The 14,851-nt window shown below is 36.6% G+C and overlaps 1 protein-coding gene across 2 annotated transcripts in view; it reads right to left on the bottom strand.

Moving 5' to 3' along the window:
• Window positions 1-3,912: 3,912 nt before the first annotated feature.
• The window catches only part of csgalnact1a (chondroitin sulfate N-acetylgalactosaminyltransferase 1a), a 63,613-nt gene continuing 52,674 nt past the window's right edge, over window positions 3,913-14,851 (bottom strand). The window contains exons 4-7 of one of the 2 annotated variants that reach the window (XM_057819403.1): window positions 14,251-14,429; window positions 11,192-11,286; window positions 10,954-11,035; window positions 3,913-7,870 (exon numbers count right to left, since the gene is read on the bottom strand). In XM_057819403.1, coding sequence (XP_057675386.1) covers window positions 7,590-7,870; window positions 10,954-11,035; window positions 11,192-11,286; window positions 14,251-14,429 — 637 coding nt within the window. In that variant the 3' untranslated portion in view covers window positions 3,913-7,589. The remainder of the gene's footprint in view (window positions 7,871-10,953; window positions 11,036-11,191; window positions 11,287-14,250; window positions 14,430-14,851) is intronic. The other variant, XM_057819402.1, reaches the window with a different exon arrangement.

The raw sequence follows: 14,851 nt of genomic DNA, 5'->3' as shown, positions 1-14,851 counted from the left end.
CAAAAAAATTGACATCAATCAAAAAAAAACTCCAAACAAAAATAGCTTTCAAATGCATTTTTTTTTAGTTTCAAATTTAACTTTTTTTTAATTGAAAATATATATTGTGATTGAACCTTTTTTTTTTTTTTTTTTTACTTCAATCAAAAAAATCCAAAGAAAAACAGCTTTCAAATGCATTTTTTTGAGTTTCAAATTTAACTTTTTTTTAAAAATTGAAAATATATATTTTGATTGAACTTTTTTTTTTTTTTTTTTTTGAAAGTAACTTTTTTTGGGGATCCAGAAGACACAAATCTACCTCCATATGGCTCCGCCCAGGTGATACAATTTTTTACTGGGGTAACCACATTGGCGCGACACCGGCGGGCGTACCATATTCAATGGATGATGATCTCGGCGAAAAGTATAGCTGTCCTACGCAGCCTGATTTAGAATTCCCCTCAAGAATTTTTGGAAACAAAAAACGCTCATTTTCAACTTATTATAATAAATATTCTTGTAAGTTAATTTTATTGCTGACACTGCGTTTTGCGGTCATCAACATGTGGTGCCCCCCCTGCCCCAAAAGTGAAACTCCGCCTATGGATACACCCTGCATGTACACTTTTTGCTGGGGACGGGGCATTAATAAAACCAAACACATTGCGTGAACGGGGGTCTGGGCTACATTTCTCACTAATATGAACCTAATTTTGAAAATTTTATTAGCAAATTTTAATTGCAATATTTGAACACAAATTACTAGTATATTACGTACACAAAACTTATTAATCATCTCAACTATCCAGTAATGCAAAAAAAATTAATATTTGTCTTAATACCACTTAAAATTGTCTGTCTAAATAAATTAAATATGACAAAAAAACTTCTTGGTCAGGGAATAACAAATAGAAATAGAGCCTTCCTTCAGGGAAAACAATACTCTTTTTGTCCACAAGCACAGCCAAACTCGACAAAAAATGAATGCTCCTTTGGGCTGCTTTAAGACCAAATAAATAAAATGAAAATGAAAACTGGGGAGAATAGGATAAACCTTGGTTCACCTAATTTCTTAAAGTTTAATTAACGTTAACAGTAGAAAACATCCAGGAGGATACTTCTCTCAAAGCAGCTTCCTCCTCGTGTTCGAGAAACTCGCACAGATTAATGTTATGCTAGCTCTGATGCAGGTCGCACTTTCAGTTGCAAAATTTGTGGTATGTTCCCCACCTCCACAACCTTAACATTTTCATATTACTTACAGTGGCTGCTGCTGGCAGAAAAAAAAAAATTCTAATATACAGTGCTGCTCGAAAGTTTGTGAACCCCACAGCGATGGTCAGATTTTTTGTAAAAAAAAAAACTAAAATAACCTTATTAAATGTTAAGTTATACCCAAATCCACAATACTGACATTCCAAATAATGGACTGAAACAAAAGAAATAGTTATATTGTCATTCTTTATTTAACAAAAGTGGTTGATTTAAGAAAAACTCAGATATCATGTGTGCAAAAGTATGTGAACCCCTTCAGTTAATAGGATATTGCGCCTCCTTTTGCAGAGATTACCTCAACCAAACGGTTTCTGTAGTGACTAATCAGCCTCTCACATCTACTTTGGGGGATTTTTGCCCATTCTTCCTTGCAGAACGCAGTCAGTTGAGAGAGGTTTGATGGGCGTCTGGCATGAACTGCTCGCTTCAGGTCCCGCCACAGCATTTCAATGGGATTTAGGTCAGGACTTTGACTGGGCCAGTCCAGAACACAAATCTTCTTCTTTTTCAGCCATTCCTTGGTTGTATTGCTGGAATGCTTTGGATCATTATCATGTTGCATGATCCACCTTCTGCCAAGCTTTAACTTCAAAACAGATGGCGTCAGGTTATGTTCTAGGATTTGACAATATTCCTCAGAATTCATGATTCCCTGGACTATGTGGAGTTGTCCAGGTCCTGAGGATGAAAAGCAAGCCCAGATCTTGACATTCCCACCTCCATGCTTCACTGTTGGGAGAAGGTTCTTTTGGTGGTATGCAGTGTTGACTTTTCGCCAGACATGGCGGTTTTGGTTGTGACCAAACAGTTCAATTTTGCACCTACATCAGTTGATGAAAACTCTTTTTAATTTAGTCTCGACAACACAACTGTTAAAAAAACAAAAAAAAACTACTGAATTGATTGATTAGGAAATCAGGTTGAAATAATAGAAAATTCCAAAATGTTGAGGGGGTTCACAAACTTTTGAGCAGTACTGTACCTCATTTTCGAAGGGGGCGGTGAATGAGTGTGTGTGGGGGTGGGGTCAAGACATCAGCCAATCAAACGTGCGTTTGAGGGAAAAAAATGGACTGGCACATTCAGCAAGTGAAAAGGGGTCAATGTAAGTCTGAAAAAAATTAAAGTACTTTAAATAACTTAATAATGGTAGGGTCAATTCTATCCTTACACCATATGCAAACTAGATAATCTAAATTACCTATATAACTGAACTCATTATATAATGCAAATAAGGTTGCTTAAAAGTTGGTGGGGACAATATGAGTATCCTGAAAAGTTGTTAGAGTAATGTCCTTACGGTCCCTATGCAAACCTACGCCCTTGTGTATACGCCTTATACAGGGTGACCCAAAAAAAAGTTTACACTCAGTTGACTGCTTGTTTAAAAGCCATTGAAACATATCTAAATAGGTTGTCATGCTTAAGTGATTCATTAAGGTCACTCAATGCAGCTCGTAATCTCTTGTCTCTACAATTCCTGTGCTTCTGCTGAAAATGAAGAAAACTTTAGCTGTACCTGAATTGCTGCGTGCCGGTCTGACACCTACTGAGATTGCAGCAAATCTGAGAATATCCAGATGTGCAGTCTACAAAGTTAAAAAGAAGCTGAAAGATACTGGAACAGCCTCACGAAAACCTGGGTCTGGAAGTGCCCGATCTTTGGGGACCAAAAAGTTGATTGACAAGGTGATATGTGGCCACCCAGAGTCCAGATCTCAATCCCCTGGATTATAGCATATGGGCAACTGTGGAGGACAGTGCTTGTAAGAAGCCACAAACTTCTGTGGCAGCCTTGGAGAGGTCCATTGTTAGATCTTGGGAAAAGATGACAGCATCCTACATAAAGAAGACCTGTCAAGCGTTCCGCAGGCGCCTGGAGGCTGTTGTGACACTTAAGGTAGGACACATTGAAAAATAGAGTGTACTGTACATGTTCTTTACAATAATGTATAATTTGTGATTAAATTCTAATTCTAAGATGAATAAACATGGCATTTTAGTTGTATTATGGCAGTGTAAACTTTTTTTGGGTCACCCTGTAAAGAAGGTAACACATGCTATTTGTATTTAATATATATATTTAATATATTTAGCTATATTGGCCTACTATCAAAATGACTAAGTTGGTTCCAAATACATAATGAGCCTTCATGATTACCATATTTTCTGCACCATAAGGCACACCTGAAAGCCTTCAATTTTCAAAAAAACTGATGTGCGCCTTATAATCCGATGTGCTTTATATATGGATGAATATTGGTGAATAATGGCATGTTAATCCATTTAGCTCAGCCCTATCTTGTGGATGCATATCGCAACACCAACCACTACTACTACTGCGCCTTGTAATGCAGTGCGCTCTATACATGAAAACAGTTTAAAAATAGGCCATTCATTAAAGGTGCGCCTTATACTCCGATGCACCTTATAATGCGGAAAATACGGTAAATGTTTATTCTCTCTTCAGTGCATCCAATAGAGAATGACGCACCACATGACTACTCTGTTGTACGATGCCGCCTCAAGTTAAACCTCATGACAATATTAATGAAATAGAAGAATGTTTGCGTCATGTTTGTCCTCCAACAGAAAATATATTAAAACTAAAAATATATTTCCCTACCACATCTTCAAACATTTTTGAAAAGCTCCAGGGAGCCCCTAGAGCGGCGCCATAGAGCCGCGTGTTGCTAACCCCCGAAGGAGGTAATAAGGGAAATTACACAAGGGGAAGTTACCAGAACCTGAAAAAGAGGGGAAACTCAAGCCTGTTTCACAAAGAGTTGTAACTAAAATTCCTCGCCTTCTTTAAATCTTTTACTGATTAAGAAAAAGCTGCCATTTTAGGGAAAATTAATTAAATGACCATTTTTAAAAAGTTGTAATGCTTTGCAAAAAAGTCACAATTTTACAAGTGTGAAGTCTAGAGCAGTGGGTGGTTGTTTATTGCAACAACAAAAAATTGAAATAATCCACGGAGAATTAATTACCCCAAAAAGGTCTTTACAGTATATTACAATGGAAAAAGTCTTAATTTAACGCAAATAAAAATAATTAAAGAAAAAAAGTTTTAATTTGACAGGAAAAACATGTAATAACAACAACAACAACAAAAATCCCAAATCTACTGAATTGAGCAAATTCTTTATGTACATATTAAAGTTGTTCACAAGGAGATAGATGTAAAAACAGCTTGAATTTTTTCATGACTACAAACACTTCAAAATTGTTCACATCTTTGGTCAAGTGCTGCCCTTGCTTCACAGGGATTGCAGCTTAATGAGCGGGTCCTTTGTTTTCGCCATGATATATGCCGTAAAAATAATGTACAAGTGCATGAACAAGGGTAAAACAACATGTCAAATATCCCACGTATTAAATTTTGCTGGTGACATCCGGACGTGTTCGCAGCTAGAAACAGAACCAGGACCAGAGCCTGATTGTCACATTGCGCTTGATTTTTTACTAAAAAAAAAAAAAATGTTTTGCCTTAAGGAAGACTGCATTTCCAATGAGGACCAGCGCTGTGTTTCCCATGAGGACCGACGCACACCCATACAGTGTCGTTAAATCATCAATCAATCAATCAAAAATCAATGTCCTGGTCGCCTGCAGATGGATGAAACAACATCTTTTTTCCAGCGGCTGTGTGAAGGATGAATAGTAATAAGGTAATGAATCCAGTTTTGGCCAAACAATAGAATATGATGGTTAGCAACCGTGTGGCTAATCACCCCATCCTATCCGAACTCGTCAACTGGCGTGACGCCAGTGAGTGAAAGCCGTGCCAAAGTTTAGTCCGTATATCCTGGTAGCCTGCCTTTTTTCCTCCTCAGACAAAACTTTTTCTCTCTTTTGTTGCTCTGCCATCTTTGCAGAATTCGCGCGAAAGCGTTCGCATCGACCTACGTCTTTATAATGAATAGGGAAAGGGAGAAGTGACGTATGCTGTAAAGCATTCAGCACATTAGTAGTTTTTTTGTGTGGCAGGGTTCCTGCCACCTTCCTCAAAGTTAATTAGTGCCGGTGAAAGCGATACAGACCCCGTCAAGATATAAAAGAGGTGTCATTGAACCAGAGATGGGTAGTAAGCCTTGTATGTACTCTGTTACATTTTTACTTGAGTAACCTTTTGAGAAAAATGTACTTCTAAGAGTAGTTTTATTAAGCTATACTTTTGACTTTTACTTGAGTAATTTGTGAAGAAAAAAACGCTACTCTTACTCCGCTACTTTGGGCTACACAAGAGTCGTTACATTTTTCATCTTTATTGGATTAGATTTTTTTTTTGCCAGCGATACCATGAGTAGAGACGTGCCTGCTGCATTACTGGGGTAGCACTACCGATTTCACCAATGAGACGTCGCAACAATAATCACATGACTCCATTATACCAATCAGACGCGAGCTTGCCGTTCTAGCTTCACGCCAGCCTGTTCAATCATGTGTCTTTAAAGCACTGTAAAAAATGAAGTATTTGATTTAGAGCGCTGCCCTTTTTATTTGGCACTGATTGACCACGGAAAACCGGAGATATGATCCTTTTAATTTCAAAATAGTAAAAATGAAAGAACTCTTCATTATTCAACAAGGAACTTCTCCACTAGAGGGCAGTCATGATCTTTGGACAAATCATGCTGCATTTCTGTAATTTTTCTTCTCTCGTCAGAATTCCATGATTTTTTTTGTATTTCATTGGCATAATGTGGTTATGTAATGGGTTATTGTACAGTATCATTATAATAAATCCATATAGATAACTGCTCAGATTAAAAAAAAATGTAATTTTTTTTTTTTTTAAATCCAACAAAAATAGAACCAGTTACTCACAATTTTACTCATTACTTGAGTATTCTTTTCACTGAATACTTTTTTACTTGTACTTGAGTAAATTTTTTGGACGATTACTTTTACTTGAGTAATATTATTTTGAAGTAACGCTTGTCTTACTTGAGTAAAAATTTTGGCTACTCTACCCACCTCTGCATTCAACTAGTTGTCAGTCGACATATTATCACAAATGTTATGAAAATATTTGACAAAGGTTGAAAAGTTACCTAGTGTTCCTTTAATTGGAATTAAGAACATTTATGGCCATTAAAAGAATAATTCAGGTGTTTTCAGTAACCCATTAAAAAAATGAAATAAATAAAAAGTAACAGGAAATGGACTTTATTATTGTTTGCAGGGGTACAAGGGCGGGTAAGTTGCTGTAACCTCTAAACCTCTTTCACACAAACCAACCCACATCCCCCTCAGATGCAACACCTTAGCTGTCTCAACAAAAGCCTAAAAGTTTGAGAAAAGTTCAGCAACAATGGCTTCTGATAAGTAACACATACTTGATAACAGATTATTAAAACAAATGAGAACTGCTTCAAATTGAGAGGTAAATAAAAATGTCTCTTTAAAATACTTGAATTCCCCTTCAGGTCCGGGTCTCCCGAATATGTTCTGCTCAAAACCTTAACTTATAAAGGTTATTCAAAAAGGGTGAAATACATGACATATGGTCATTATATGGTTATATACTGCATATAAACAAACAACCAACAGGAAATTAAATATATTAAATGTCATCTATAAAATAATGAAAGGTCAGTTCAAAGCAGTCCTTCATTTGTTTCCTACTCACCAGTGTTGTTTTTGGCAGCCCTTTTACTTTTCGTCTTAGTCTATAGGACGATAATACTGATTAGTCTTAGTCATATTCTGGTCATTTCGAAATGTGTTTGTCTTTGTCTAGTTTTTGTTGACGAAAACTCAGACTAATTTTATGTAGTTTTAGTCGATGTTGACTCAAAATGTTTTCATCTGTAAAATTAAACAAATTTTACTCCAAAAATAAATAAATAAGGGTTTCCAACTATTTCACACATATTATAGCGTCTACAAGGACAGCGCCAACTTATTGATAATACACACTCAGAAAGAAAACAGTTCATTATTTTCAATTAATTATACCCACCTGGAGGCCATGAACAGTCTATAAAAAAAAGTTGTCCGAGAGTGTAAGAGGCTGCTCGCCGTAAGCATTAGCTTAATGCTAATGGAAGTGTGAATGCTATGCTAACGTTTTCAAAACAAGCTTGGAGACTGGAGAGGACTCTGGTGAGTTGGTGGGGGGTGGTTTGCTCGTTATTGTCTCGTCATCGAGATGAAAAAATGGTTCGTCGACGAAATATTTCCGTCATAGTCATCGTTGACGAAAACAATGCTGCTCCTAACCAGCGGTGCATGTTTTCACCTTTTTTTTTTACTCCCAGCAAATGAACACTCATTGGGAAAAGAATGTCATTATTATGTTAGCCTTCATGTCTTTAAGGGTTTTATTGTTTTTGTTGCGTGTTCTGCTTGCGCAGATGTGCTTCAATGTCTTTTTGGAAGAAGAGCAAGCCAAGCTGTTGGTGCGACGCCTCGTTCATGATCTTGGACCGCATGCACATGCTGTACTGCTTGGGTGCAAGATTGTCAGCACAATGCTTCTCGTGCCATAGGTGGAAGAGGTTGCGCGACGGAGCCCGCACCACCAGGAGGTTGCTGTGAAGGTACTTTTGGTACAGGTACACATCCTCGCTGCCCCAGCCTTTGATGTTGATATCAAAACCTCCTGTGTCAGGGACATTGAATGCGTTCAAGTTAGAATTGGACAAAAATATCTTTAAAAAATTAAAATATAGTAGTGATGCTTTGAATTAAGAATAAGGTTTTCAAGCTACAAGCCGATATTTGGACTATTGTTTTATTGAATATGAACGCCCAAACATGAGATACGTGTGATGTAATGGTGGCAGGTTTAAAAGCACTCTTAGTAAATGTTGACTTAGTCATTTTTGGCAATCGTTTGACCATTTCACGGTCTTGAGATAAGGGCGAAATTTGAGATATGCACTTCAGACCCTTCCCGGTAGATACACAACACGCTTCTGATTCACCTGTCAGTAGTGGCAAATTGACCGATCTCACAGAAGAACAAGGAAAGACAAGGGGCTGCGCTTGTGTGGGCCCTGGTGAGTGAGTGGAGGGCTAAAAATAATACCTGTATATGATTTTGTGCGGAGCTATGATAAAGTGTTTAAGTGTTCAAATCTCTGTCAACCTCCACCCGTCCGGTTAGGTAATATTTTTGTTCTCACATTTTACATACTATATGCATCTTATGTTGTATTACTGTGTTTTAATACAGAACTATACCATTCTTTGCATGTTTTAAAATGAGAAAAAGTTTAAAATTAAGAATTGTACGTGTTTGTGTGTGATCCCGGATTTCATTAAATCCAAGCCCACCACTGTATTCTGGTACAATGTGGTAAAAGCTAAGCACTATGGGTTCAGTACAGTAATTTGCGTGTAGGACTAAAGGCCGAGTTATGCTTCCCCCCGGTAGCAATAAAAACAAAGCAAAATAACTGCAACAAAAATGAATGAAATGAACAAAAAAATATATTTTTATAATGGGTCGAAATTATTTTTCGAACAGATCATGTGTCTAGCACCATAGACGGTCATTTATTTGCTTTGCATATGGCGGAAAACCCTCAGGCGACTTGAAGTTGGCCAATTTGGCCAAATTTCAAAATTGTCCTATATGCATACATCACTGGAAAGCTCAAAATCTAAATTTTCTGGGGGAAGAAAAATTTTGAACAGGAGGGCGTTTTTAAACAACAAAACCCTATCTGGAGGTGAGAGCACACGAGAGCAGAATTACAGACGCCATGATTTTAACGAGATATTATCGCTTACTGACCTTGTTTTGATCCAAAAACTGTAGCCCGTATCACTGAGTGTCAAGACACAGCTGTGAACGGCCACAGCTAAATGTTTTGGGGATTTTATGGGTCATACATGGTAATATAAAAAGGGTCGCAATGCAGGAATCACAGACATCGAGGAGTGGTCGAGATGTTTTTTTTCATATATTTACCTTTTTAAATTTTTTTTCCCCTCAAATTTTCTTTATTGGATCGATTATTTATCATCTAACATATCGAAAAAAAATGCAACAGAAACAAAAAAAATACAATTAAGCAATAGTTATGAGGAAAATATCCGTGACTTTTTTACAGACGCCATTTTTTTCATTGTGACATAATTTGTTTAAAAGTACAATATGCGAGTAAATAATTTTTTAAAGTTTTTTTTTTTTTTTTTTTTTAATGAAATATTAGACATCAATTATTGATTCTGAGCTAAAAATGACAAACATTTTGAATAATAAATATATTACCTTCGTTTTATGGCTGGGTTGAAACAAAAGCAGTTGCGCGATGTCTGTAAATGGGGGTTTTCAGAGTAAAACGGGCAAATTAAAAATAGTTCGGGGGCTAATGCGCCATGAATCTGCTATGGCAGCATATAGACATATTGTTCTATCAAACACAACAGTTGTTTTGGCTTAAAATACAGCAATTTCTTTTAAAGAGGAGTTCAAGAGCAGACTATGCTTTTTCAGTCTTGTCAGTGTTTTCCGCCATATAATTAAAAATAAATAAATTAGGGGAGGACAATTTTATTTTTCAAATGATTTTTTTTTCTTTGGTTGAAAATATTTTTTTGATTGAAGCAACTCTTTTTTTGGGAATGAATGATTTGGACACAAATGTTCTACCCATAATATGGCCCAAACACAAAAAGGATTGCTTAAATCAAAGAATATTTTTCAATGAAAAATTACTGGACTGTCTCAGAAAATTAGAATACACAATATTCTAATTTTTTGAGACAGTCCTGTGTATATATACAGGACTGTCTCAGGAAATTAGAATACACAATATTCTAATTTCCTGACTGTCTCAGGAAATTAGAATATTGTGTATTCTAATTTCCTGAGACAGTCCAGTAAGTGTTCAAAAGCAAATTTTTCAATCTCAAATATTTTTTCGCATTCAAAAACGTTTTCTATGATTGATATTTTCCTTTTTTTTGATTGATTTTTCTTTTTCAATTTTTTTTTAAGTAACTTATTTTTTTATTTAATATTAAAGACAAAAACGTCCTAGCCAAAATGTGGCCCAAACACAAATCAACATTACTTCAATCAAAAAAGTTGCTTCAATAAAAAAAAATAAAAAAAAATAAATAAATAATTAAAAAAAAAATCAAAGAAAAATAGTTTTCACGTGCATTTTTTTTTGTTTCAAATTTATTTTTGCATTCAAACACATTTTTTGAAGCAACTTTTTTTTTTTTTAAATGAAGCAACTTTTTTTTAAATGAATAATAAAAACACAAATCTACCTCCATATGGCTCCGCCCAGGGGATACAATTTTTGACTGGGGTAACTACATTGGCACGACACCGACGGGTGTGCCATATTCAATGGATGGTGATCTTGCCGAGAAGTATTGCCTAAGCAGCCTGATTTTGAATTCCCCTCAAGAATGATGGGGGGGGGGGGGGCGCTCATTGTCACTTTATTATTATAAATATTCTTGTAAGTTAATTTTATTGCTGACACTGCGTTTCAGGGTCATCAACATGTTGTGCCCCCCCTGCCCCAAAAGACCTATGAAACTATAACCTGACATCACATGTGACATAATTTACTGAATGACACTTAACGACATCTGTCATAAGCATTCATTCATATTCATGATAGGGGTCATGTCATGATTACGACACTGTCACAACAAGTATTCAAACAAAGGGTAACCCAATTTTTTTCTGGTAAAGCCAGAGGTGATCATTACCTATGTTGATAAAGTCTGAGCGGTACTGGCAGGTCATGCCGAATCCGAAATCTCTCCAGAAGCCCGTCTTCTTATTTATCACCTGATAAAACAGGAAGAGGGTTAAAAAAATATCACATGAGAGACACTTTCCGGACCTCCCTATTGCAGTATAGATAAGCATGACTCAAGAGTATTCCGCCCTGATAAAATGTTTTTTTTTTTTTTTTTTTTATCTCTGTGGCTGTCTGTGTTTTACCAGCTGTTGTTCCACTGGCGGGATGTGCTCAGGACCGCCGTAGATCAATTTTGGATTGTACTGGCTGAATAACACTGGGTAGAATACTTTTTTTCCTGGAATGAAAAGAAAGATATTGGTAGAGCAGGACACAAATAAGTTTCACAGTTAAACACAAACACATGCCAAGTTAGTCGACTAGTCAAATATTAATCTATAGATTTTTGTATTGTTTTGAAGGACATATTTTGTGTTGCCCTCTGAAAACAAAGCACTTTCCATATTTTTGTGACATTTCTATAATGCCACAAGATGGCGACAAAGGAATGCAGTGCATAGAATTCTAATTGTTTTCTGGTGGGAACGTTGAATTGACTTAAGAGTCAATTGAGTGATGTGATGAGCTTCCTCATGAAATAAATTAAACTTGTAAGTCAAAGTAAAATAAAAGGTAATCATACCAAACTTAATTGGACTTGTACTTTTGGCTCTTTAAGTGGCCATGAATTAAGGCTGTTCGATTAATCGATTTTGAACCAAAACCTACTTTTTTGGTTAAAACGATGTCAAAAACGTTCAAATCGGTACGTTCGTTTTTCATAACCAGACAATTTTAAATCATTTTGGTTCATCTAAGCTGCTGTAGTTTCCTTTGCATTTCCGCTTCCGCCCACGAGAGCGCGCCCTTTTAAACAAGAAGAACAACAAACACGGCTACCTGCGATTCTGCTACTTTTACCCGGCCAACTTTGACACAAGTTGCATAACGCCATGAGTAAGCGTATTATCTCATTATTAGAGGTGGGAATCTTTGGGCACCTAACGATTCGATTAAGATTCAGAGACTCCGATTCGATTATAAATCGATTATTAATGCCCCAGCGACACCCCCCCCCCCCCCCCCCCATTAAAAAAAAAAAGAGTTTTGTATATTTGTTCCAAAATTGTTCAAAAATCCTCTCAGGCTAAATAAACCAAACTACGATTTTAGTATCAAGTTACTGGTTAAAAACAGTAAATAAAATACTCAAGTCCCCATTCTGTATCAGAAGCTTTAAACTACATTCAATTAATTTAATGTTGTGAATCAACCGTTAAAGTTGTTAAAATTGCGCCCGTTATTCCATAATTTCCTTCATGTCTACTTTCAACATGTGAAAGTTTTCATCTACCTATCATCTTTTATCTATCTATCATCTAAAGATAGATTCAAGCCAAGATTTTGCCGATTTAGGGGTATTTTAGATAAAAAGTAATTAGGTTCTCTACAACAGAGCCTTCTAGAGTCTACTGCTTTAAGATGGCGCCTGTTTACTAGCGAGGGAAAGTCTGTCATTTCACATCTAGTCTAGATATATGTGATATCTACCATAGCCGTATGTTGCCATATGTTTGTAGCAACTAGCAACTGGGAGCTGTTTGTAGCGGCTGACGGCCGCAGTCAGGTATTATTGTTTTTTTTTTTTAACATAGTGGCATTAGCTGCACATGATATTTACTGTTGGTCCGTTCCTCATTGCGTCCCGAAGACCGCGCTGACTGCGTTTTATTTACGCCTTACCTGGTATAATTCAGTAATCAGAATTTGGATGTTTGTGAATCTTTCTCGAATCTTCCATGGCCGAATCGCGAATAATCTAAGAATCGGAAATTTTGCACGCCTCTACTCATTATGTACTTAAAGTATGAACGTATACGAATGTGTGTGTGTGTCTGTCTCGATGTGTGTAGGGGTGTGTATGTGTCTGTCTGTCCCTCTGTCTCGTTTTCCTGTCAAGATTGCTGCTACTAGATTACAGTAACTAAAAGCATGCCATGTTGCCTTTTGTTTTAATACAATAACTTATTTTGGCTAAATGCATAGGTCTACATTAGAAAATTTAAGCTATATGCATATTGTTCATTAGCCCATTAATGTGTTTGAACTGATGTCTTTTGTAAAGAGGTGCTCATGAGGTGCTTAGACAAGGTGATTGCCACCTTGCATATTGTTATTATTGGGTGACAGTTTTGCACTACATTGATTTATGTACTGTATGAGTGACAGTTTTGCACTACATTGATTTATGTACTGTAAATAAGTCCAGAGAGAAATGTGACAGCAAATCTCCCTGAGCCTGGCTGCCTACCTACTTCACCTGACTGACTTGATTACAGACTGGCTCACTACCTTTTCTCATGTTTGACTTTGTTTCAAATACCGTATTGGCCCGAATATACGGTGTTTTTTTGCATTGAAATATGACTGAAAAAGTGTGGGTCGTCTTATATTCGGGGTCTAGACATTATACCCATTCACGACGCTAGATGGCGCCAAATATCATTGAAGCGATGTTCTGTCATGATAGATCTCAGCTACTCTCAAGTTTAACCAGTTTGCATTATTTTATTGCAATGTTTTTCCTTATTCAGATTTGTTTCAAGACTACTGTTAGTTAGACTACACTTTGATGGTTAATGCAGTTATTGCAATTTTGTTGTTTTATCACAATAGATTGGTTTATTTACATTTCAAAAACCAGAAGCCATTCATTACGAATGTGATTGCACTTTAGTTTACATATTTAGATGTTCAGATATTAAGATTTGAATGAGGCAAATAACATGCTTTTTCTCTCAAATATACTGTTATAATCATTTGTTTCAGATGTGCTGTAATTATTTTCTGTATAAAAGTTAATTTGGTGTTCAAAAAGTCTTTTTTTCAAACTTCAGTCTTGAAAAAGAGGGGTCGTCTTATAATCAGGTCCGTCTTATATTTGGGCCAATACGGTACTTTATTTTTCATTTTTGCTTTAATTAAGAACAGAGCTGGAGTCAGTTGTATAAATAAAATGCTCTTAATCCCAAGGGATAATTTCTTTGTGTATTAACAGAGTTAAATTCACTGGCACGTCAATTCTAATAAGGAAAAAAATAAGTTGAAATAGAAGACATTTTAAATACTTTGTATGTCATTATTTTAAATTTGCCAAGAAATCGTAACAATATCGGAAAATCGGGTTTGAGAGAAAATAAGCGGGATTTTCTTGTTAGGCAAAATCGAACAGCCCTACCATGAATGTAAATATAGAATTTACCAGATTGTGCGTTGAGACGGCAAGTTGTGAGGAAGTCTGCGGTTAAGTAGACATCAACGTCGCAGAAGAAGAGCAGCACGTTGCCGCCCTTCCACGCTCGAACCCCGATATCCAATCCCCTACCTCTGGAAAACTCCTCATCCAACTGTAGGAGAGTGTAGTTTTTGAAGTTGACTTCCCTGCAGGATGAGATGGGAAGCGAGTGGGCGGTTAGTTCTGATGGAAACATCAGCTTTCATGTTCAAAATACACAAGCAGCAGTTTGTTTCCAAAAAGAAGCTTAGTTCAACAAAGATACGAGTGCAAAATGGCAAAGCCTGATGTAGATTTGGCATTTGTTGAAACCATTGGAGCTGGAAGAATGTTTCAAATATAATATCCGTCCGTATGACATTTTGTATCTCGACAAACTCGCCTTATTTCAACCACAAGGTTCTTCTAGGATCATGTTTGAGTGTCATTGCCAGGTCAAAATCAAAAGACTTCCCACAGCTCAGCTTAAGCAGTCGGCATCTTTCTTTGGGAATCTCAAACAGCAGTGACGGCGGCGAAATCACTGGAGAATGCGTAAACAGCTGCGACAGCTGCGATGTAGCCTCGG

The sequence above is a fragment of the Corythoichthys intestinalis genome, chromosome 17, assembly GCF_030265065.1.
Source record: "Corythoichthys intestinalis isolate RoL2023-P3 chromosome 17, ASM3026506v1, whole genome shotgun sequence".
In the NCBI taxonomy this organism is placed as follows: domain Eukaryota; kingdom Metazoa; phylum Chordata; class Actinopteri; order Syngnathiformes; family Syngnathidae; genus Corythoichthys; species Corythoichthys intestinalis.
Note: the sequence above shows the minus strand (reverse complement) of the source record. Positions and strands in the feature narration are given on the sequence as shown.